Genomic DNA, 24,673 nt, shown 5'->3' with positions numbered 1-24,673 from the left:
CAGAGAAAGTGCGCTGCATTAAAGTTTTATGAGCGCAATGATTTTTAAGTGTGTCACTTGAGGCAATGAAACCAGATCAGATTTTACTGACACACTACAGACAACTTCTAGTGGGAAGTTTGAGGGGTCCACTTGGGGACAATAGGCTTTTTATAAACCCCTACTTATAAACTGTTCCTTTTGGAGTCCCCTTCACATAGACAGCCAGAGATAAATATGTCATAAAACAAACTTCCATATACTATTAAAATGATACTTGACACTTCAGAACTTCCAACTGCTTCAGAATTGCTTCAAACTATTACTGTATGTCATTGATTTATATTTATTTTCTTAGTGTAGCTTATTTAGCGAGGACAATCTAATCTATTAAGAAACTTTGCCAGTTCATTGCAGTTGATAGAGAATTATTCTAGAAAATATATTCTGTTCGAATGTTCTGAACAAAGAACACTTTCATATCAAAGACACACACACACACACACACACACACACACACACACACACACACACACACACACACACACACACACACACACACACACCTACACACCTACACCCCCCCACACACACACACACACACACACACACACACACACACACACACACACACACACACACACACACACACACACACACACACACACACACACACACACACACACACACACACACACACACACGCATCCAAACACACTGCTTACCTTGGATTCAGTTTGTGACTTCTCCTGTGTCATATCCCTGCCAACTTTGGACAAGGACACATTTAGCAAACAGTTTGAAATGTATAAACCCAACAATATTGGATTGTGGCACACCAAGAAACCTTCTAAAACTGGTATGCATGTTTGAGCCCTACCAGACAATTTTTCATGGTCCCTGATATTTTAATTTACACTGCAATATGTGTCCGGGAGGAGTGTGTTCTAGAAGACTGCACTGGCCTTGACGCCTTGAAAGGTGGAGCATTGCAGTATTCTCACACATCTCCATGTGCATAAGCAGTCCATTAGGCTCTTGTCATGACAACAAAACTAATAGCTAGAGCCGTTCAATGTCCAATCTTCAGAGGAAGCCAGAAGACTTTTGCACAGTCCTGAATGGGAATCAACCCAGAACCTGAAGGATTACAGTTGACCACAAAGGAAATATTTCTGCTGGGATTTCCAAAGAAAAGTCCACGTAGGAGCTCACCTTGGTTTCTCTGTATTATTTTTTTTCTAAAACCGTCTCCCAGATGCAACAGGTGTGGGGGCGTGTTTGCATGTGTGTGCCTGTGTGCCTTGTGTGTGTTTCTTTTGTGTTTGCGTTTGTGTGAGTGTGTGTGTGCGTGTGAGGGATTCATTGATGCATTTGAGTGACAGAGGCTGGGGCTCTTATAAACCTCTGCCAGCCCCCCTTCAACACAAGTTTGGAGGCCACCTCTGTCTCTCTCTCTCTCTTTCTCTCTCCTCCTATCCCTCTCTCTCTGTAACCCTCTCCCGGACCCTCTATCCATCGGTCTCTTCCTCCTCTGCTCTTGCCTTCTCCTTCCTGTGAGAGCGTTTACCACCCATGTTCCAGCCGACGGGTCCTGGGGGCCGGTCGTCAACAAGCCTGCTGGCGTTGTGTGCCATGGGGCCCCGGGAGAGACCGGCCCCTGGCACCAGGTATGTCCTCCTGGTGCTCTTCCTCCTGCTGCTGGTTTCCCCCGGCTCTTCAGCTGTCATCACGGGGGTGAGCGACTTCCAATTCCTCTTGCGGTGGATACATTTTATTTATTTCACACACATGCACACCTTTCATTTTGAGATCAACCCACCTTACTGTTGATATTAGAATTGAGTTACGCATTCACATTCACAAAAATACATTCACACAAGCCTTTTTGCATGCTTCAATATTCTCTAATAATTACGTATGAACATTTTTTTTTTTTTTTTTTTACTGTTTTATAATACCTAATCTGTTTCACATTTTGGCATTATCATGTAATGCTTTTATAAAACATGTGTTTCAGATCTGGTACTTAACACATTTTTAATGTGAAAATGATTTAAATATAACGATCACGAACTATACTGTTTGAGCAAACATTGATTTGATGATTTGAGGTTATTTTCACTTAGCTGGACAGATGGAAAAATAGACGGAGAGATGGATGGATGAACGGATGGAAGGACCGACGGTCAGACTGACTGCCTGAGCATCACACAGATGCACACATATAGACCTATTTCTGTCTGTTTGACAGTCACGGCCAGTGTTTTGACCTACAGAAAGCGACCCTGTCACAGCCCACTGACACTTAACCGCTGATATGAGTAGCTGCGGGGGCAGCCGTGTGCTGATAACACAGGAAGAGAAAGACACAGATTGACACATTACATCCAGAGTGTCGTCCCCCCCCCCCCCCCCCATGTTCTCCATCCGAGACAGTGATGGTACAGACAACCTCATCCTTTAAACGAGAGGAAAGGCTTTTAGCTGGAAAGAAATTACTTCACACTATATTCTGGCAAAGTCTTCTTTTCTTTGCTTTTTACTGTATCAACTATGTGTGTGTGTGTGTGTGTGTGTGTGTGTGTGTGTGTGTGTGTGTGTGTGTGTGTGTGTGTGTGTGTGTGTGTGTGTGTGTGTGTGTGTGTGTGTGTGTGTGTAACCATTTATATTAAAGTGACACCAGAAAATAAGCCTACTTATTTATGGTTTGGAAAGAGCGTTGCAAGGCATCTGAATCCAAGCTGGAAGCTGGTTGGCTCAATCGGAAGTACAGATATGCTACTAAAACTTTACAATAAGGCTACATTAATGAACCGTTCATTAGTTCATGCAATTATAAGTATTAACTAACAGTTAATTAACAGTTAACCAATGTGTCTAGTAATCATTAACTAATAGTGTTGTTTACTGATGGTGTTGATATTACTTGGGTGTTGTATATACATTATTTAAAAGGGTTAGTGTAGGTTTCATGCGAGGATTGGCTTCTGGCCCGGGAACGTCAGTAGCGGCAGTATAACGGAGATAATGGAGATGAAGTACTTGTGTTCCAACCTCCGGCTTAAAATGGCCAAGAAACCCTGGGGGTCATAAGACAGGTTATGGATCACGATTATGAGCTGGGGATATGAACGGGGGGACAGCGGACTGGGCGACTGGAGGTTATATAATCCAAGCGATCGCCCCGGTCCCCTGCGATAGATGCCTCTCTAATGGTAGAGAGCCGAGGTTGCCTGGTCGCAGCAGAAGTACTGACGTGGTCTCCGCCCTCTGGGACTCACATCCCTTATTAACCACCGTATGAAAACATCCCCGGGAGACACGTTTAGGTTGTGACCGAATAGATAACCAGAACAACAGCGTCAAATTGTTCAGGAAGAATGAAATGCCATTAAGGGTCCTGGGGGGGATAGAAGAGTGCCACAGTGCCTGGTCTAGTCCCTTCGTAAGGGTTCGTAATTCTTAGGGGTCTATTAGGTTCGGTGGGGACTATCACTAGGTGAAAGACGTGCCAAAATTCAATGCGTATCCAAAGCTGGGGTCGACAAACTCCTAGATCGGATAGGCACTGTTCTTTTTTATTTTTGACGTTGGTTCAACCAGGGGCTCAAACTCCAGCGCTTGGTTGGGGTTGGAGCCCATCTCCCCTCCATGTAGAGCAGCTGTAAGAGGTGGGCCAATGAGAGAGCAGGCTATATCTACTGAGGTGGGCCAATGAGAGAGCAGGCTATATCTACTGAGGGGGGCCAATGAGAGAGCAGGCTATATCTACTGAGGTGGGCCAATGAGAGAGCAGGCTATATCTACTGAGGGGGGCCAATGAGAGAGCAGGCTATATCTACTGAGGGGGGCCAATGAGAGAGCAGGCTATATCTACTGATGCTCTCTCTCTCTTACAGTGAGGTCGGGTCAGGTCCTTTAGATCTCAAAGGTTCAATGGACCTTTGTTGTACTTTCATGCAAATGTGCTTTAGTGGAGTTTGGGGTACTAGCTGAATAAAATATATCATGAAAACAAACCTGTTGTCTAGCATTGAACTTGGTAATTGCGCTGAATGTGCTACATCCATAATCTTGAATTGGTTCTCATGAGTGGTTGAAAATAAAAACAAGTGCCAGACATCCAAGCTCTTCATTACCCTTTCAGATCTGTGTGGTCAGGTAGGGTGTCTTACTCCCAGTTATGTGTGTTACTTTATGTATTAATCTGTGTGTGTGTGTGTGTGTGTGTGTGTGTGTGTGTGTGTGTGTGTGTGTGTGTGTGTGTGTGTGTGTGTGTGTGTGTGTGTGTGTGTGTGTGTGTGTGTGTGTGTATGTGTGTGTACGTGTGTGTATGTGTGTATGTGTGTGTGTGTGTGTGTGTGTGTGTGTGTGTGTGTGCGTGTGTGCGTGTGTGTGTGTGTGTGTGTGTGTGTGTGTGTGTGTGTGTGTGTGTGTGTGTGTGTCTGTGTGCTAAGGCCTGTGAGATGGACTCCCAGTGCGGAGGGGCTATGTGCTGCGCGGTCAGTGTGTGGATACGGACTCTGAGGATGTGCACCCCCATGGGCCAGGAGCACGACGACTGCCACCCCATGAGTCATAAGGTGAGCACCGCCCACTCCAAGATTGTAGTTTAACGGTTTATTCGTAAAGCACGCTAAAACATTGCGCAAAAAAGATAAAGATAACAAGTAAATTAAAAAATCGATCTAATACGTATTCCATTCAAGACAAGTTTTAAACGTGTCAACAGTGGGAGCCTCTCTGATGGGGAGGGGAAGCCTTTCCCTGTCTGGGCTGCCGTTGAACAGATCACAATCACCTAGGGCCATTGGCCCTTGAGCCTCACACCCTAACCCTAACCGTGGAATGGCCAGCGGGTTTTGGGTTGATGACCTAAGGGATCACTTTGGGATGCAGGAGGTCAGAAATATAAGAGCGTTGAGTTCATGTTTGTTTATAAGGAACTCTCTTTCTGTAGCCAGTGAGAAGTCCCTCTGACATGGGTGAGCACGCCATGATAATCAAACATGCCATTCAAACTGCAAAAACTTGCTCATTGTATTTATCATATATAGATATATATTTATAATTATTTACAATTTTGAAATATTTAGTCATTTGAGAAAAATATTTAGAGATATTTTCTAAATCCATTACAAATCGCACTGTATATTGATTTTTACAATGAGTAGAATGTTGCCTTTATTGTGTATTATGCTCCAGGTGAGTGGGGTGAGGATATTGAATGGGCGATTTTGTTGTTTGGTGGAGGTGGTGGTGGGGGGATTCATTTTTAAGGAGGTTTAAACAGACAGAAAAGACGTCTGTCTATGATTCCTCCACACATTTTAAAACAGTGCCTTGAAAGGGGAGAGAAAATGGTAGGGGAGTGTGAGAGTTTGAGTGAATGGGCTTTGGCGCATTATCATTTGATGACGCATGCTACTTGTACGTACCTGCACTAAAATACTCTGGTACAACAAAAACATTGTTGTGCAAAGATTTTCAACTGCTTTATCTAAGACTAGAGCTGTCATCGTATTTGAAAGTGGCGACCTCGATGATTTCGGTTCTGCTTTCTTTGGCGACAAGTGTTCCTTTTTCCCCAGAGATTGGAACAGTGTTGCCACAACACCCAGTTCAACATTCATATTACTGCTGTTGCAAGGACTTTCATCAGTGGACCGTAGGCTCAATCACCATTGTGTAACCTCATTTGGCAATGGATAGTAACTTAATAGACATTTATTTACGTGAAATTCTCCAGAATTGCCACTCTAAAGATTTCTGTGTGTGGAATTAAATCAAAGCTATTTTTCCGGTTATGTGATGTGACAGAAATACCAGCATGTTCTAGTGTCCGATTGTAGAACATGCACATTCAATTGAAAAAACGCAACATATTATATTTTTTTACTGTTTGGTCAATTACAAGACGCCTTCATCCGAAGCCACGTACAGTACATACATTTCATTAAAAAGCAGGTAATGGTGAGGCAATCTTGGCTGTATACATTGGAGATTAAACCCAGTACCTTCCAACATGGAGTTGAACCCCCTGGCTGCCACACTTTCCTCTTGGTTTTCACTTGGAACAGCTTGTCTTCAATCCCCCGCTTCAGTGTGTGGCGTCTGAGAGATTACAACCGAAGCCCCCAAGACAGCTTCATCCCCAACGCATGTGGAGGGGAAAAAGAAATGTCTTGACACGGCAGCCTGCTATTTGTTGAAACCTGGGGGAAATGTTGAGTCTTTTGTGTTGTGTTCTGAAAGTGCTAAGACCCCCTCCATGCAGGAGTAAATCTACTCACTCTTTTCCCTCTAAATCGATCCTGTCTGTGGAGTACCACGGTGGGTGAAATCTAATGGTAAGTGTCGTGGAAATATCAATCATAACTATAAATATACAATCACATACAAATTATATTAACCTTGTTTATATAATTATTACATTAGAAGGAACTGTATTCATTCTCCCTGTATCTTAAAACACATCCCTTCCTCCACTGGAGCCAGCCAGTCTGGTATTGAGATCAGGCCAATCTACTGACTTCTTTGTTGTGTAAACTGCTTACAGCCATGTCTTACAGACCTGCAGACATGTCCAATATCCACCTATTGTATTACAAATTTACTTGGCCTAAGGTCACTCCCACTCCCTTCCCACAATGAAGACGTTTGCCTATAAGAATCTTATTCACCTATTGTCTCTTCGAATGTGTTCTTGGTAACCTTTGGAGCCAGTACTTTTCCCATGATCATGCCTTAAGATTAAATCAAATATTTCGCTGTCCGACGTGTCCTTGAGAGAACTTTCTCTTCATCAGTAAGCCTTGCCCCAGAGAGCGTTGGAGAAATGGAGAGAAACAAACCTAATGACGAAATAACCATGCTGTTGAAAGAGATAGATGGATTCTTCTATTATCATACATCATTTAAAAACACTTTGGAATAAAAATAAGTAGCAAGTTTAACTGCTTTTTAATGAATATTTCTATACTTGGCTCTGCTGTTCTTATTGTTCTCCCTCTATTTCTTTCCCTCTTTCTCTCATACACACACACACCTGCATGTACAAACACAACCCCCCCCCCCCCCCCACCCACACACACACACACACACACACACACACACACACACACACACACACACACACACACACACACACACACACACACACACACACACACACACACACATCCATCCAGATTCCCTTCAAGGGGATGCGGTTGCATCACACGTGTCCCTGTCTGCCCAACCTGGCCTGCATCACCCCAGAGGACGGGAGGTCACGCTGTCTCCCCGCCTTCAAGTTCCCGGACTACTACCTCTGACGGAAACCACCTTGCTTCTGAAAGACAGGCTTGTCAAGGTCCAATACGGGGCGTCCAACCACTGGGTGTTATGTCTAATTTATTTTGACCTTTGAGGAATCGATTTTTTTAACCAGACGACCGGTGACTTGACAAGAAGGATTCTTACAGATCATTTGCACTCGTCTGTTTATTGTATGTTGTACATCATCTGGTCTGTAATTCCACGTTAAATAAACACGGGTGCAAGACAAGACCTCTTTTTATTCCCATTGCCAATGCCACACGATTTAGTTTGATTCTCATCGTATTGTCAAAAGAGAATGGAATGACGCTCTCTCACCCGGCGTCGGCCCTCTGGGCGTCTGCTCTCTGAGCGTGGTGCAGACCCATAAACACACATCAACACAAACACATGGTCTGCTAATAACCCTGCTGTCCCCTGGGAACACAGCGAGGCACCCCGTGCAGGCGCCCGCCCTCAGCGTGAGACGCTGCTGCTGCTGCATGCGGCCGTGTTTCACACTATGCTTCACAGCACAGTGCTCATGCATATTCATCAAGGCATATGTTAAACAAATATGAAACCACGCCATGAATGTTGTGTTTTTAATCTTCACCGCCGCCTCGTTTCGTAAATGTTTTCATCTTGTAGTTCTTTTTTTGCCAATTTGTACTCCACAGCTGTCAGGAGTGTGCTTAATATTGGTAGGTGGGCTCAGAGTCAAGATCTCACCTCTCTCTAGACAGTAGGGTATACACATTTGGACTCTCGAGAACATTAGTGAATCCACAGGGAACAGCGTGTTATTCTGTTGTACAGTTTAAGTATTAAAGATATACGCTGGCAATGATATCTACATTTCAGCTGGTTGGACGTGAATAAGAAGGAAAGATGTGATTGCAATTAACACATTATCTTTGATTAACAACATTCTCCTTGGTGTCAGGTCACTTTCTTTATGAACACGACTGACTCTTTCCTAACGCTATGAAATTAGTTCACTCTGTGGCCATGATTCACAACGTTTGTACGGGGTAAAAGAGCTATAATTACATTTGTCCAATATGTAAAGCAAATGGCTCACAGTGATCTCATATTTTAGTAATGGCTATTAGGCCTTCTGAGGCTGTGGACAAAAAATTCCAAACGATTAACTGATTTAATGGAGCAATCTCTCTTCAGGCATTACTGGAACAAGGTGTAACTGACAAGTTAAACTGAAACACAATGATAAATCTATCTATAGGATACATTGTATATTCAACCCTCATTCTAGAGTTGTAATATTATTGTGTATTGGGCTTATACATCTGAATGCTTCATGGGATTTTTTTTGTTAATGAAACTCAGACAAATTGTGATGCCTTGAGAGAGTTGCAGTAATGTAGAATTATATATAAATGTTAATATACCATAAACTAGGCAAATCAACTTTGTTTTGCCATTTATCACATGAACGCATAATTTTACAATTAATGAGCCAAACAACGACCAAATACTACCATAACATTCCTATGCTCCTATACTTCTGAAATGGAGGCGATCATTGCGTTGTAATGTCCAGATGTACAAGCCCTCTAGTTGTAAGTGGTTAAGAATATGGCATTGCCTAGGCCATCAATGGCTTCATTGATGGTTTTTAGGTGCTAAATACCCTTTGAGCCGATGGCATGACGCTGCCCTTTAAAACACAACAAATAGGCCAACATGCCCATTTACAAATACAACCGGGAGAAGGTCAACATCTGCTAACATGAATGTGTGAAGTGGACAGGAAAAAGGTCAGCAATGAAATAAAAGAATGCCAAGTGATAGCTTAAATATGGTACGGCTAGCATGTCCCTATGGCACCAAAGATACCTGCATCTGAATCGTGTGAGAGCACATGCAAAGTGGGACAACTTCAGAGTGGCCTGCTAGCCACACAAAGATTGAGAAAACCATTGTTGTTAAAAATAACCATTTCTGTTTGGGAGGCTGATTTGTGGATAAACTGGTCAGATGATTAACTTCAAACGCACATTCCATTACCCATTCCTTATTTATTTGCTGAGAAATACAAACATTGCAAACATCCCTCTGAAGCGCATTCTACAACACTGAATCTCAAGAGTCCCTTTGTCATGTCAGTAGAAAAGAAAGCATGATAATAGTTTATATTACAGGGGGATGGGTGGTAAACCATCTCTCATCATCATCATCATCAACACCATAATCTCACAAAGAATAGCCTAATATCTGTAAAACAGCCTAAAACAGTATAAATCCAAGATAGGTTTCAAAGTGCACAACATGTTTGATTAGAAAACAAATAAGTAAAATAACTAAAATCTCCATGTACAGTATTTACACACATACCATTTGAATTTCATGTTTAAAAAGACACCTTTACAATCTTATATTGCAGGCTATTGCAATGTGAAACCTTTCCAGAAAATGAAAAGTTATTGTCTTACTGGACAAAGCCATCAGAACAGACAGATCCACTCAGATGACACAATAGGGCTCCATTGGAGTCTGTGTCTGAAGACACCAGGGGAAACAGGCTCTGAGACGCACCCGGAGCTCCTTGTTGAACAGGAGGCTGATGATGGGGTTGGCCCCGGCCTGGACGAAGGTCATCCACACGGCGGCGGTGAGGTACACCTGTGGCAGGGCGGCCCCTTTGACAAATATCCGAGCATAGCATGCGATCAAATACGGCGCCCACAGCACCAGGAACGAAAGCGTGATCATGTAATACATTTTCCCAATGCGTTTTTCCATTTTAAACTCATCGAAGACCAGAAGCCTCCTCGCCGCCCCGTTATGCGAGGCTTGCCGTATGCCGACCAGCGTCGGTGGGATGGGACCCCGACCGAACCCCGCGATCCAATTGGCGGCCGCTTGCCCGGTCGCACCCGGACCGTGGAAAGTCCAGTTCTGGCTGATGGCCGGGACCAACTGAGCCGGTTTCATCTTGCGGTGATCGTAGACAAAACAAAGCATCTTCATGTAAACAACGTGTGTCGTGCTCACGATGACGGCCAGCATCAGCATGAAGCCCAGCGTGTCGTTCGCTTTGATGTACCGGTGCTCGAAGATACACTGTTCCTCCTCGCGGATGAATTTGTAAGTACCAACGTCGAAAACCGGGGGGAACGCCATGGCCAAGGAGAGCGTCCACACCGCGCAGATCATCGCCAGGCTGGTGCACAGAGTCATCCGCTTCGAGTAGAACCTGTGGTGGGCGATCGCCATGTAGCGGGTCACGCTGACGCAGAACAGCAGGAACGCCACGTGGAAACAGAAGAGAACCGAGAGGAAGGCGACCAGCTTGCAGCACAGCACGCTGCCGGCCCAGGAGGAGCCGCGTTGGACGGACGCCATCACGAAGGGGAGGCAGACGGCGGACCGGAGGACGTCCGCCAGGCAGAGGTCCAGGAGGAAGTAGTAGGGCGCCTTGTGGAGGGTGGTGTCTTTCAGCACCAGCAGGGACAATGCTCCGTTGCCCGCCAGGCCAACGCAGATGATGAGCCCCAGCGAAGCCAGCTTCAAGGCAGAGGCGGTGATGGCATAGTTCTGGAGCGAAGGGAGGCTTTCCCCAAACTCACTTGTGTTTGCCATCTGTGCAACCAGGCTTTGGTCCAAAGCGCGCAGCTGATGGTGGTGGTGTGTGCCCACATCAAACGTGGTCAGGCCTTTCGCCGGATCCCCCTGTCAGATACTTAGTAATAAAGAAGAATGGCTACGAGATTAAAATGATGACTCCGGTCGCTGGTTGCGCTACGTCGGGCTAACTGCGTGTCGAACCTCTCGCCGGGAAAAAGGAAGTCATTGTCAGCCGAAATCTTGATCAGATCAATGAATGAATTGGCTGATGTGATAACATCGCTTAACGTTACCCCCTTGTATCCAACGACCCACAAGTGTCCGTGGTAAAAACACAAAGCATCCCCGTCTGTAGTTCCATTTCCGTTCTGATTTGGCGCTAAATCATAATTATTATTATTTGAACGCGCTAAATTGTCGTGCATCTCAAAATCATCTCGATTCCAACTGATGGCGATGGATCTGGTCCGTCCTGAAGCGAAAGAGGAACGCTTGCTTCTTCAGACTGAACCACTGTTGCCCCGGCGCTCCGTGAGAGGTTGGACGAGTGCCTGGCGCATCCACCCCGTCTGCTGCTATCAACACGGCTGCATGCTTACGATCCATTAAACACCAAGTAGGCCTAGGCCTATTTGTACAGACCCGTGGTTAGGGACCTCGGAAAACGGCGTCATTCCGCGGCACTCTCCTTCCTTTGGGAGGCCTGGGATACTCAATAATCGGTTCGTCCCTGTCCCCCCTGCAGGCATCGTGGGCTAGGGGAGTGTGTGTCTTTGCATAATGCAAATATGGGAAGGGAATTTCTGCTCTGTTATCAGCGTTATGACTGGCGAGTGGGACACAATTAAAGGCACAGAGTGCTCATGTTCCCTAGACCCATATATATTCTCTATATTCTTCAAATTATTACAAAATTATAACGCCACAGGCTACTGGAAAATCGTTCATGAAAAAAGGAAAGTTTACTCACAGACAACCCAGAGACTTTAGATCATCACACACACACACACACACACACACACACACACACACACACACACACACACACACACACACACACACACACACACAGACACACACAGACACACACACACACACAGAAAAATATCCTTTATTTGTCATTGCACAAGTACAAGTACTACAAAATCCCTTGGAGCAGTGGGCAGCCAAGGTGCAGCGCGCAGAGACCTACTCCAGGTCTCATGCCTAGTGCCTTGGCATTGGCGGTCCTAACATAGCTAGGCATAAGTATGCGGCCGCTTGGGGCCCCCGTAGTAGGGGGTCCCCCAACCAACCTCAAAAAAAACCCCTTTTTTTTAATTTTTGAGTACACAAACAGACGAGATGAGTAAACGGAAATACAATTAAGGGTTAGGGAAAGGGTTAGGAAATAAAGTTACCCAAGCGGCTCAAATAAAACAAAAAAGCAACCACACGTGACCTGACCACACAAACGCTACCAAAGATGACTACCAAGCGCTACCAAAGATGCCGCTACAGCAGCAGTGGCAGCAGCTAGCTGTGAAGGGGCGCTAGGTGATGACCTGTGAGAAGACATCAATGAGTATAGGACTCTGTGTCAGAAGTGTGTGATGCGGAGAAGAATTTATCTTTTCTCTCTCTCTCTCTCTCTCTCTCTCTCTCTCTCTCTCTCTCTCTCTCCGTTCTCTCTCTCTCGTACACAGGTTTGTTTGTAGAAAGTTTAAAAAGTTCAATCTCAACTGTTCAATTCACTTACAACCTACCTTAACCTCTACCTTGTACATGGGTTTGTTTGTAGAATGATTGATATGTCAATCTCAAGTGCTATGCCAACTGCAACCTCACTCACACATACAAAGTCAATTATGCATCTTGGCAATATTTGCTATGTATATGACTGTTTGTGATGTTTTGCTAAGTATTGATTGATTTAATCTTAAAAAAACAGTGCTGGTTTTCCTGGCATTTTTGCAAAGACAGGTGTTATCTGAAACCTTTTCTCTTTTGGGTTCCATCCTGACTATTAGTTTGTGTAGTGCTACACTTTGGGTGTTCTCTGCTTTCCTTCCTCATATCGAGTAAAGTGTTTGCAGGGCTTAAAGAGGAAGGTTTTTTTCCTTATCTCCAACCTTTAATTCCGCGTAGATTAGCTTTATCTGCCTATCCACCATTCAGTCGGTAATTTTTTTTCCTCTGTTCTCTTTTAGAGATCTGATGAGGTGGGCCCCATACATATCTTCGTCTTGGGCCCCCAATATGCTAAATCCGCTACTGTGCCTTGGTCAAGGGCAATGGCAGGAGTATTAACCGGAGCACCCTGAGGAAACCCATATGAACATGGGGAGAACATACATACTCCACACAGAAAGGTCCACCCCCCTCTCCCCCAGGATTCAAACCAAGGACCTTCTTGCTGTGAGGTAGCAGTGCAAACCACTGTTCCATCATGCCATCATGCCACCATGCCATCATGTCACACTCACGCACGCACGCACGCACGCACGCACACACACACACACACACACACACACACACACACACACACACACACACACACACACACACACACACACACACACACAGGGCCGTGGCACCAAATCCTGGGCCCTGTATACAAGAGGTACTGATGGCCGCCCCCCCCCCCCCCCCCCCCCACACTTTCCCCCGCAGTCCGTCGGCCCTGCACACACACACACACACACACACACACACACACACACACACACACACATACATTCATGCACACAAGGAGGAGGGGCCAAACAGATTGCTTCTTATTACATCATACAAATTAAAATGAAAACACACATGTATTTCTTTTAGTGTCTTCTTTCATTGAAAGTCAAAATAAAGAATTATTAAGCACTGAACGGTAAGGCCTGATATATATACATATATATATATATATATATATATATATATATATATATATATATATATATATATATCAGTGAATGGCAGCTACATAGTACAAGCAAATACGTAAACAAAAAAATACAAAGTACCTTCCTTGTGCCCTTTGCCCGGTAATACAGCCTCAGTGACAAGGCAAAGGGACATATTATCATTGCAGTTTTATGATGAACAGTGTAGCCCTACCAGCGCAAGGGCAGTCTTATGGTGTTACGAAAGATTTATGGAGCAGGTTTATTAATATCGTTACAAACCACCTCCAATAAGTAGGGCCTAACTCTCAAGGACCACAACAAACTCTCTCTCTCTCTCTCTCTCTCTCTCTCTCTCTCTCTCTCTCTCTCTCTCTCTCTCTCTCTCTCTCTCTCTCTCTCTCTCTCTCTCTCTCTCTCTCTCTCTCTCTCTCTCTCTCTCTTTCTTATAAATCCAACAAACCTGTTTACATGAGATATTAAACTTTTATAAAATACTGTTAACAGAATATACTTATCGTACATGAACCTTTAAAGCAGCTGTCACACCATTGACCTGTGCTTTGGAAGCATCCAGGAGATATTTTAAAAGGTTATAGGGACTTGGCTGCCACAGAAGAACATCACAGAGGAGGTTGTAGTGAGCTCAGTAACTATAAGTGGATATTCAAGTGATACACAAATATACACACATAGCCTTTAAATGAGCAATTCCTTTCTTCTTCTTTTTTTGAAAGGACGGATGAGAGGCCCTTCAGATTCCATATTTCGTATCTCCATAAGCCTTCTGTAAACACAAATTCTGTGGATTACAGAAAATATATAGTCTCAGATATTATGTAATTTATTAATTGAATGAGATGACAGATCGATCACAGTGTACTTCTAGACAACTCATTTTGGATCACTACAGAATAATATTTTTCGCCTAATATTTTTGACCCCCCATATAGTAATCTTTATATGTGGCGTATTTTATGAGGTATACTAATATGTTGGCTGTTATAGATACTTATAACCTGTGTAAAGGTGGGTAGGTGAATATCATTATTTGGTTCTTCATGTTAGGATTTTTGCAACTGTGGCTCAACAGCGCTCTCTGTAGGTACGTCGATGCGGTGTTTTTTGTTATCAAAATAGCATCCAAAAATGTATGCATAGGGCTGCAAAAGACTATGATGATGTGAATATGCGAAGATTTTTGTTTTTTCTTATTTTTGATTATAATAATAAAACCATTGATACGAAGAACTTCATTTAAATACACCTATTCATTCGGAGACGCGTTTCGTTAGAAGCTATGCAACTTTTAGAACGGACGAAGACGATCACTTTAATCTCGATTTTAATCACTGCGCTGCTTTAAAATGACTTACCGTGATTGCGCTGAACAAACAAGAGGATCATGTTGGGAAACAGAGTTCTGCTGCGGCGCGTTTGTTTTGATGGTGACGCAGGACGTCATCATCACTTTGGGGGCGGAAGAGTGGTCGTGTGTTTTTAGGGCTGGTAGAACCAAACTGGGCGATTTTGATCACAAGCTTCACACCACGATTATAAGAGATTTTGTAGTTCTGGCACACGGACATGGCACTTCCTGCGTGCTCAGATGTGCATTTGGACCGAGATGGGCTGTGCAGCGATCAGACGACGACGTCATCGGAAAACAACATTGACATCGACGAGAAAGAATTGGAAAAAATCACAAAGAACCACCGCGAAGACCCCACGGCTTTGACTCTGCACTCCCCCTGGACGTTTTGGCTTGACAGGTGGGTCACGTTTAAAAAAAACCAAGTGTTTTCACTTTCACAAAGTGGTGCATTTTGATCTCACTCAGTTGACAACAAGAACCAGGGGGGTGGGGGGAGTGGAAAGCCAACAGTTGAGGCCGTACTATCGCAGGCCTCGGTCGGACATAGCGGGGGCTTGCTTTCTTGGTTTAGTGATGACTATCCAATGCTTGCTGACGAGTCTGGAAAGTTTTTGCTTCGCCGGATAATTGTTATAACCGTGGGAAATATCGGATCTCTGACGCGCATTTTAACTAGGCGTCCAGGGGGTCTCTGTTATTCGCGGATTTGTGTCATTGATTTTCACGACCCACCAAGGGCTGACCGGTTGGTCCGAGTGTAATTCAACTATGTAACAACAGAGGCGGACATCAGGAAGCGATGATTAAATGGTCCTACCCAAGGCCATAAAGCTAGCTATAAGAGTTTGCGCGCGCGTGTGTGTGTGTGTGTGTGTGTGTGTGCTGGACAATTAAAAAACATTCTTCCAGATAGGTAAACTAGGTGTTCAATTCATGAATTCAATTATTTTCCAAATTGTTTCTCTATGGAACATAAATACATTTTCAACCCTTAATATTTTATTATTTCAGGTCGTTACCAGGGACCACTGCTGCAGAATGTGCATCAAATCTCAAAAAGATATATACAGTTAAAACTGTTCAGGTAAGATTTTTGCCAACACAGAGATATTTATCATCTAATGAGGAACGGGACTGCTGCAGTATATTGTTGGAAGTGTGCATTTTCATATGTCTTAAGTCTGTTCACACTGATGACAATAAACTATAACGTTTTTATAAAAATGTCTTGTGCAAAATATATTTTGTTATAACAGCCTTATAGTAGGTCCAATCCCAATTAAAGTGTGTTGACTCTCTCTCTCTTCACTCCATCATTCCAGACATTCTGGAGTGTGTACAACAACATTCCCCAGGTCACAGCGTTGCCGTTGAGATGTAGCTACCACCTGATGCGTGGAGAGAGGAGGCCGCTGTGGTAGGTGTCTCCCCCAATCACCATTTTTATTGTGCTACTGTAGAGCAGCTCCTAAATGATGGGTCGGGACCCAAAACGGGTCCAAATCCAGTGTGAGGTGGGTCGCGGTCCTGACAATCCACAGAACACCATACCCGAGATGAAGACGTTGAAGAAGCCTTGTTGTTGAGGATTACATGCTCGGGGTAACTGCATCATTCATTTATGTTGTGCTTTTTATTTTACAGGGAAGAGGAGAGCAACGCCAAAGGAGGTGTTTGGAAGATGAAAGTGCCGAAAGACAGTACGGTAAGTGTTGGGTCGCACACAACATTGACCATGTCTAATGCAGGGTTGAAACTACACTAGATAAGATTAGATTAGATTCGATTTATTTATGTCCTTCCTTGTTCAACAGAGTTAACAAAAAAATAATGTTTAGATCATCACCACCACCACTGACATTGAAGTACCTGATAGAATACATTACCCACTATGAAGATAGATCTGCCATATGCTATGGTACATAAATATATGAATAATAAATAATAATAACAATAACCCAAAAGTGCAATAGTGCTAGTGCAGTTGAATTGTCAACAGTCCAGTTATAGCTCCAATGTGTGAGAGGAAAGAGAATGAGACTGCTGCAATGCAAGTCCAGTCCATAGTTATTGTCATGTGAGAGTGTATCGGATGAGGGGGTGGTGGGGTTGCAGTCCTGTAATAGATGGAAAATAGTGTACAGCAACAATTGCAACAATGCAGTCCGGTTCACAGTTATTGACTGGGAGTTATAGTGGGAGTTATGTGACCGAGGGGTTGGGGTGGGGTGAGGGGTGCGGGAGGCAGGTTGTTCGTGCAGCAGGGCAGTTGCTGGAAGAGATGGTGCGCTGGTTGGAACTGGTCCTGTAGGATGTTGTTCACCCGGCGTAGGCAGCGGGAGGGGGAGACTGTAGAGATCTCTGGAAGGCTTATCCCAATGATCCTCCCTGCAGCCTTGACCCCTCTGTTGAGGGCCTTCTACCCCCTGGGGCCACTAACTGAGGCCTCGGGCTTGTTACTTGTTGTTAGGCGGTGGTGTGGAAGGAACTGTTGCTGGCTACAATCGGGGAGCAGTTTGCTGACTACTGTGCCTCTGGTGAGTTGGCTTCAACGCCGCGGCTCATCATGTTTGCTACCGTCAGAGGACAGTCATTGAATGTGAATTATACTAAAAAGGAGGATGCTTCCGTGGATTATTACAATGCTTATTGCAGGTGCACGCTCATGAAATCACAATGCTTTTTAGTGATATGAATAGACACCTGATGATTTTAGTTTCCCACAAAACATTAACTTTAACTATCATATCAATCGATTGCATTTTCACATTGGATATGGAGCCATATTAATTCTATGATTCAGATAAGATTAATTTGTGTTTCCATTTTTCCACTGGACAGCGGACGAGGTCATTGGCGTGAGCGTGAGTGTGCGCGATCGAGAAGACGTGGTGCAGGTGTGGAACGGAAATGCTCCTCTCGCTCAAGAAGCTAGCATCTTGGCGAAGATCTACGAACTTCTCCCTCAAATATCCTTTAAGGCTGTGTTTTATAAATGTAAGTATGGAAACGGTCATAACATTCAGATAATGAAAGTGAAAACCATGCTGAATAATAGGCTTTAATCTTCTCAAACCCTTCCAGGGTTAAATGCCTTGGTAGACCTGTTGTGTCTTCACATATCTTCAGCTATGCTGAGTCCCAGTAGTTATAGAGCGATTAGTTTATGGAAAGCAGCACAGAGGCATGCCCTGGCATGCCTTGACCTAGTTTTATATATTTTCCTATCTGTCCAATGTCAAACATTTTGGAAGTCTATTTACATCCAACAATTGTTTTTGCAGTGTTTCTTTTTAAATAATGTAACAATGTCATGCATTATTGTGTGTCTTTAGATACATTCTACCCCCTTGGGGTAACCCTCAACCAGACTGGCCATTTTGGCAGTGGAATGGGGTGAAATTAATTTCTATCTCCTATTGTACGTTTATTTGAAGTGGGTAACACTTGCAGACTAGAGTGCAGTTGTCTGTGTAGACGGGTGGGGAACAGCTCCGGCCCCAGCCCTTGCTGACAAGTTAACGTTTGGCTCGGGGTCAATGATTTGTCAAGGAGGAATTTGGCTGTTGGGAGTGGAATCTAATGCAATAATTTTAAAGCCTGTTTGTGTCCATGTTCCTCTTTAATCTCTCGAGTATCTCGAGTAAAGAGGGAATGGATGTTTGTTTCATAAGAGATTTAAGGTTACATAGTACTCATAAAATTGCCTTTTTGTGTGGTCTTATGCAGAAAGGAATTCCACTCTTTATATAAGCTTAGAAATGAAGCGGGTCAATTTTGCCCGTGATTGTAGTTAAAATGTCAAAGGGCTTCACTGACTATTTGATAACAACCTGTAGCCCTAAGCTCTGAAATGACTTTAATTATGATGATATGATGTATCAGAGAGTTAATTTTGGATAAAGTCTTGGCAGTGTCCGTGGGATATGTTGGGAGTTATTTAGCTTTTGACCCCATTAGCTTTTTCATACATGTCACAGACTCAGTCAATGTGTGTGGTTATCACAATACATATTTTTTAATCTTTGCGACAATAGTTTTTATCTGCCTTGAAGCACTCTGTGATAAGGTATATTATTGAGTGTGTGAAGTCCTACTAAGGTGGATTTTAGGACTAGAAACACTAGATTAAATATGTTATGGAAATTCTTAAATCTACTTTATTACGTTATTGAAATTTGATTATTGAGTAAATGTGTACAATTGTTATTCTTTTTTTCAGCTCATCAGGAACATCACGCTTTTGAAGGAGGACGTTCAAGACACTAGATTCCGATGCAGTTGCGTCTTAAGCTTTTGTCCTTTTAAGAAAAGATAAAGATGTGAACTTTACACCCCCCTTGACCTACGGCCATCTCCACAACACAACTCAACAATGATTTGCATCAATCAAGGAACAGTTATCAATATATTTTTATACATTTTATCGGAACATAACGTATTTGATCAACTTTGACCATGTCCGGTTGACCTTGTTGAAGCTACTGCCTTGTTTTTTAGGTTTTTGTTTCTTTGCTTTACTGCCACCAATATGGTCTGCACAGACCTCATGGAAGTAGCTCTCCTTAGGCTTATCGGCAGTGGTCAAACTATTTTATCTTTTGTAGATACGTTGAATTGGACTTTAGGGTCTTCTCTTCATGTTCTTTAAGCCAGTTGATGTTGTTGGTGTCCAAAGCACTTTTTTTGGGACCTCAGTTAGTTTTATTGCTTTTTAGGGAAGTATTAAGCAAAGCTGAATGTTGATATCTCGATTATCGACATGCGGTGAATACACTGTGTGTTTACAGATAGTTCATGAGTCTTGTAATAAACCTCATGTCTGAGTAAGCATTTAGTTTACATGTTGCACATTTATATGCCGGTTTGAAACACACCTGCCCTGAATGGCAGTGCTCTCTTATGAACCACTTTAACATCAAGTGACTTACTAAACATACTTAGTTCAATAATAATCTTTTTTAACATGTTGTGGTTTTGAAAATGTCACAACCTCTTTGTAGCCGGTACAGTGTTTCCCCCAGTAAATGTCTTAGTCAAGGTGGTCAAGGAGCGGGGGGGGGGGGGGGGGGGGGGGGACCAGTGTTGTGAACACCGATGCATTATTGATCTTTATTTTTACACCTGATGGAAGTATGTTTTCTTTCCCTACGAGAGTTTTCTACTTTGTTAATGCATAATAATTTAAAAAAAAAAAAAAAAAAATTGATAATTTTTTTTATTTATTTTATATACATTGGTAGTCAAGGCGGGGCCCTATTGTTGATAAGGCGGCCGCCTTAACAACACAGTGCTGGGGGAAACACTGCGGTATTTAACGGTTAATCCAGCAAGGGTAATTTTTTGTCGCAAATATTTTCTTGTTTGTACAGCTAGATGCGTGTTAACAATGCACATTTTGCAAAATAATCATTTTTTGCGTTGATAGTTTCTTTCATCTATGGTGGATAATGATGAATCAAGCTAAAATATGGTAAATTATGTGTAATGTTTATGCTTTTTCCATTTGAGTGTAAACATAGCAATGTCAAAAGCTATTTTGAATATATATTAAACACCTGTGAGATATTACCTAATCGCTGTCCAGTCCATCCAAGTACTGTTTTTTTTTCTACATATAATGTGCATTTCAAACTAAATGAGCGCATATGCTCACTTTATAAATTAAGCCATTTTCCCAATCAATGAATGCCTGTATGTCGTTTCAGAATGTCAACATTACAAGAGGCATCATGCCAATGGGGACTATTTTTGAAAAACACTTTTGACTGATGGGTTTAGTGTAGCATTTTAGTAGGATGTTAAGATGATCATAAACATAAAAAATAAAAGCCAATTAAATGTAAAGATCTTCTTGTTTTTCCTTATGTTTGTCTGAAAAAATAATAATGTTCTGGTATGGCACTTTAGCAATCTCATTAGATCTAATGAATCAGTGAGTTGGCAGTTATCCCATTTTCAATAACCATTTTGAGCTGATTCGTCACACTTTGTGGACCCGTAGCCAATCACTGCACTTGGATTTAAAAAATACACATAATAATTCACATGAGCACCAATAAAAATAAACTAGAACTTAATTTCCTCCAAGGGGAAATATGGGTGCCAATACACTATTTTCTTCTATAAAAATAAAGCAGGCCTGGGAAAAAAAAGTATAATTGATTGTTCAATGTCACAATATTATATTATCGAACCGTATACATAACACAATGTAGTATGTTTGTTGGTGGTAACAATAGCAAAGATCATGACCATGGTGGAAAAGGGCTGGAGGCAAATTGTCACATGATGTATACACCAGTTTAATGACTAGGTTCCAGAGTACAAGCTCTGTGTTGGTCGTCGGGCTCTGTCCAGATGACACCGCTCTAGACGTACTACAGAGCTGTCTTTCATTAGCAGCCTTTTCCGCCTGTTGTACTTCCAAGCCTTGAAGCTAGTTTTCCCCCATCTCTCTATGACAGAGATGACTATGTTGGATTAGAGCGTCTTCAGTGTAGCCTATACTGTATAACCAAAGTACTACTGCGCCTCTGCAGGAAGACAAGCCTACTCTGCCGTCTTCCTGTAGATGGCTCCATTGTTCTGTTAACCGGTGGGGTTTATTATTCTAGTGCACTCCTCCCAGGAACTAGTATGACTTCCTTAGGTTCTTCCTCCTTGACGAGTTAAAGGAGTTATCAGCTTCCTGCTGTCCCCAGTCCACCACCAGGGTTCGACCTGTCTCCAGTCCACCACCAGGGTTCGACCTGTCCCCAGTCCACCAGTAGGGTTTGATCTCACTCAGGTTATTGCTCAGGTTTGGTACCATGTTACTTACAATGTGACTACAAGTCACATGGGTTCAATAAAGGATGGGATGTTTAACATTGGAATTATATTGATATAAAAAAAAAAAGAAGGTATATAGACAAATATTAACAGATTTTCATTTATATTTCCATGTAACTATAGTGTAACATTCACATACCTCTGTTCAGGATGCATAGCATTGTTCAATCACTAAGGGATTGAAAATCAGAGCAATTGTGGTGGATTACAACAGTCATTTAATGTTTGTTATGGATTGTCTGTTCTTGTTTTTAGTTGATTATCCTAGGTGGATGAACAAGACAAACTTCTCCAGAATTACTCTGCTTTATAGATTTTTGTTGAAGTCAAACCTCCATCATTCATATTCTTTCCCAGTGTTCCCAGTGTGCCCCCAGGAGCGATGGGAGATCACTGTGTGGGAGTCGCCCCCCTTTGGAAATCAAGAGGAGCCTCGCTTCATTTGCGCAATTACCCAATTAGCAGAAAGCTAATGACTTTGTTGTGTGTGGGAGTACATGTGGAGAGCATGTTATGTAACTGATAGTGATCCTCCAATTAATTAGTAAGTGCACAGTATCAATTGCAGGCCTCAGCGTGACATCAACCCAACGCCATCGCGGTCTCCTAGCCCAAACCCACGAGGTGTCAATTGATGTGACCGATCGTGCTGCTTAAAAAATCTAACTAAGCTCGATTTTATTCATTTTTCCTACACGAGTGAATGCCTTTGACAAATCACTTTTCCCCATCGATGATGACTTTCAAAAGCGGCCCGTGTTTTTCATGTCACCACATTTAGAGTTTCAGATGTGTTTGTGAACTGGCAAGAGGGATGGGTTCCCTTTTGCTAATCTAATAGATCATGCAAATAAGCTTCTGCACACTATGTTCCAGAACAAATAAATCAGCCCTCAAAGGCATTTACATTTGTATATTTAGTCATTTGCGATCTTAATCCAAAGCAACTGCCCTGATTTCAGATACATACTCTATTCAGTTTCAGTCGTTAGGGAGCAGGTATGGGGTGACTTATCTTGCTCAATATGCCTACAGACTGTGGACACTGGGGATCGAAGCCAGTATCTTTTCTGCTGGGAGTCCACAACCCTAACCGACAAAAACGATCCAGTGCAAATAGATGGTGTAACTACATTGTTATTGTGATACGCCTTGTTAAAAATTGTGTCAGTTTCTGTGTTAGTATAGAGGATGGGCAGGGCAGTTCATGAATAAAGGAACATGATCATTGGTAAAAAAAACAAGACAGGAATTAAAGTGCTGATGGCTGTGCTTCGGTTGCTCTGCAGGCACAGCCCTGGGGTCATTGCAAAACACCCGAGTGGTGTGTGGTTGGGGAGCAGGGATGACTGAGGGATAAGATGACTATATCCTCCTCAATGCCCTGGAGCTGTTCGCATCTGCGTGAATACTGGAGATTTCGTCAGAGTTGAGGATAGTCCAAAAAACGGTTCTCAGCATTTTCTTCTCTAGGTTATCTTAGGTTTGTTTTCATAGCAACACAATAATATCATCTGCACGCATGAGCTTATCATATCGTTTTACGACGAAGAAAGTGTAAAGTATGGCATTTACTATGACAGAGTTCAGTGTCATTTGTTCTTTATCAATTTAAGTTAGTTATGGCTTATTTAGTAATATTATAAGACTACTCAAAATACGTCAAAATGATTACCCTATGTGGTCAGAGGGTGGCGCTCTATACTAAGGAAAATTATGGTCTAGGAGGCCTCTGCGACGTACACTGTAGATACAACCATGATAAATGCTAAGTCGTTTATAATAAACGACAGTAGTCTGTGGTTTCGAGACCTTTGTCAAGGACAAAACGACTTCAAGTATTGTTTCCTGCAGATAGTTTAATGTTGCTTTTCAACGGCCCGATAAATTGACTATTTAGCCGACGTCTGTCTCTAGACAGTGATACCTCTCTGTCTGAAGGCACAACTTGGGGGTCATTTGCATATACGTTGCAAAGGAGACAGGAATATGCAAGATGACTTTGTATACATCAAAGCCCCATGAATCACGATGCATTGAATCCGACCTAAATCTTACACAATATCATTGCATCAAAACTTCTAACACCTGCATACTGACTTGCCTGCAGTCTTCTTGAAAAGTTAAACGAACCCCATTAAAAGTTAGCAAGTGCTTACAACTGGATGATAAAACATCCTTTATGAACATGTTGAGTCGTTTCATAAATTCGCAGGAATCAGAGGAACGACAACCCCGCACTTTGAAATAAAGCAGGAATAGGAGGAATAGTGAGACTGCTTCACTTGCAGGATAATTAGTCATCCTCGACATTTTAGCTTTCGGACAATCTGCGGCTCCCGTCTCACTCACGGCTAAAGCTAACGCATAATTACATTTCCCCACGTAAAGGATTCGTTCACGGACACGGACGGGATTTCAACCGAACGACTTTCTGACAAAGTTTGTGCGTGTGTGTGTAAAGAAGAAGGATCTGCGACGTGAACCTTGTTTACCCAGCAGGTGGATGTGACGTCACGGTCCTGGAACATCAGAAAATAACAACATCCAAATCCGCGTTTTTTTCCCCTTCTCTTTCAAGCCGCGTTTTTAAAATGTCATAGCCATAATTATAAGGAACCCTGTTCTCTTTTACGAGGAAGTATGCACTGTCCAAACCCTGCTTTTCTTTTCCCCACATGAAACATCGCTCTCTCCCGTCAACGGCAGCAGCTCTTTTTTTAGT

General features: G+C 42.9%; 3 protein-coding genes across 3 annotated transcripts; 2 read left to right on the top strand and 1 right to left on the bottom strand.

The window, feature by feature from the left end:
- Nucleotides 1-1,454: 1,454 nt before the first annotated feature.
- Nucleotides 1,455-7,589, top strand: prok2 (prokineticin 2). Its single transcript, XM_030375797.1, has 3 exons — nucleotides 1,455-1,716; nucleotides 4,440-4,565; nucleotides 7,173-7,589. Exons 1-3 carry the CDS (start codon nucleotides 1,555-1,557, stop codon nucleotides 7,296-7,298), a joined length of 414 nt encoding a protein of 137 aa, XP_030231657.1. The 5' UTR covers nucleotides 1,455-1,554; the 3' UTR covers nucleotides 7,299-7,589.
- A 1,714-nt stretch (nucleotides 7,590-9,303) lies between these two features.
- On the bottom strand, nucleotides 9,304-11,784 carry gpr27 (G protein-coupled receptor 27). Its single transcript, XM_030375796.1, has one exon. It carries the CDS (start codon nucleotides 10,885-10,887, stop codon nucleotides 9,769-9,771), a length of 1,119 nt encoding a protein of 372 aa, XP_030231656.1. The 5' UTR covers nucleotides 10,888-11,784; the 3' UTR covers nucleotides 9,304-9,768.
- Nucleotides 11,785-15,195: 3,411 nt separating this feature from the next.
- On the top strand, nucleotides 15,196-19,944 carry LOC115557351 (eukaryotic translation initiation factor 4E type 3). The gene is made up of 7 exons (XM_030375109.1): nucleotides 15,196-15,511; nucleotides 16,126-16,198; nucleotides 16,437-16,531; nucleotides 16,759-16,819; nucleotides 17,585-17,651; nucleotides 17,956-18,111; nucleotides 19,337-19,944. Exons 1-7 carry the CDS (start codon nucleotides 15,327-15,329, stop codon nucleotides 19,381-19,383), a joined length of 684 nt encoding a protein of 227 aa, XP_030230969.1. The 5' UTR covers nucleotides 15,196-15,326; the 3' UTR covers nucleotides 19,384-19,944.
- Nucleotides 19,945-24,673: the final 4,729 nt, after the last annotated feature.

The sequence above is a fragment of the Gadus morhua genome, chromosome 13 (assembly GCF_902167405.1).
Source record: "Gadus morhua chromosome 13, gadMor3.0, whole genome shotgun sequence".
In the NCBI taxonomy this organism is placed as follows: Eukaryota; Metazoa; Chordata; class Actinopteri; order Gadiformes; family Gadidae; genus Gadus; species Gadus morhua.
The sequence above is the reverse complement of the archived record's forward strand: the minus strand, read 5'-3'. Positions and strand labels throughout refer to the sequence as shown.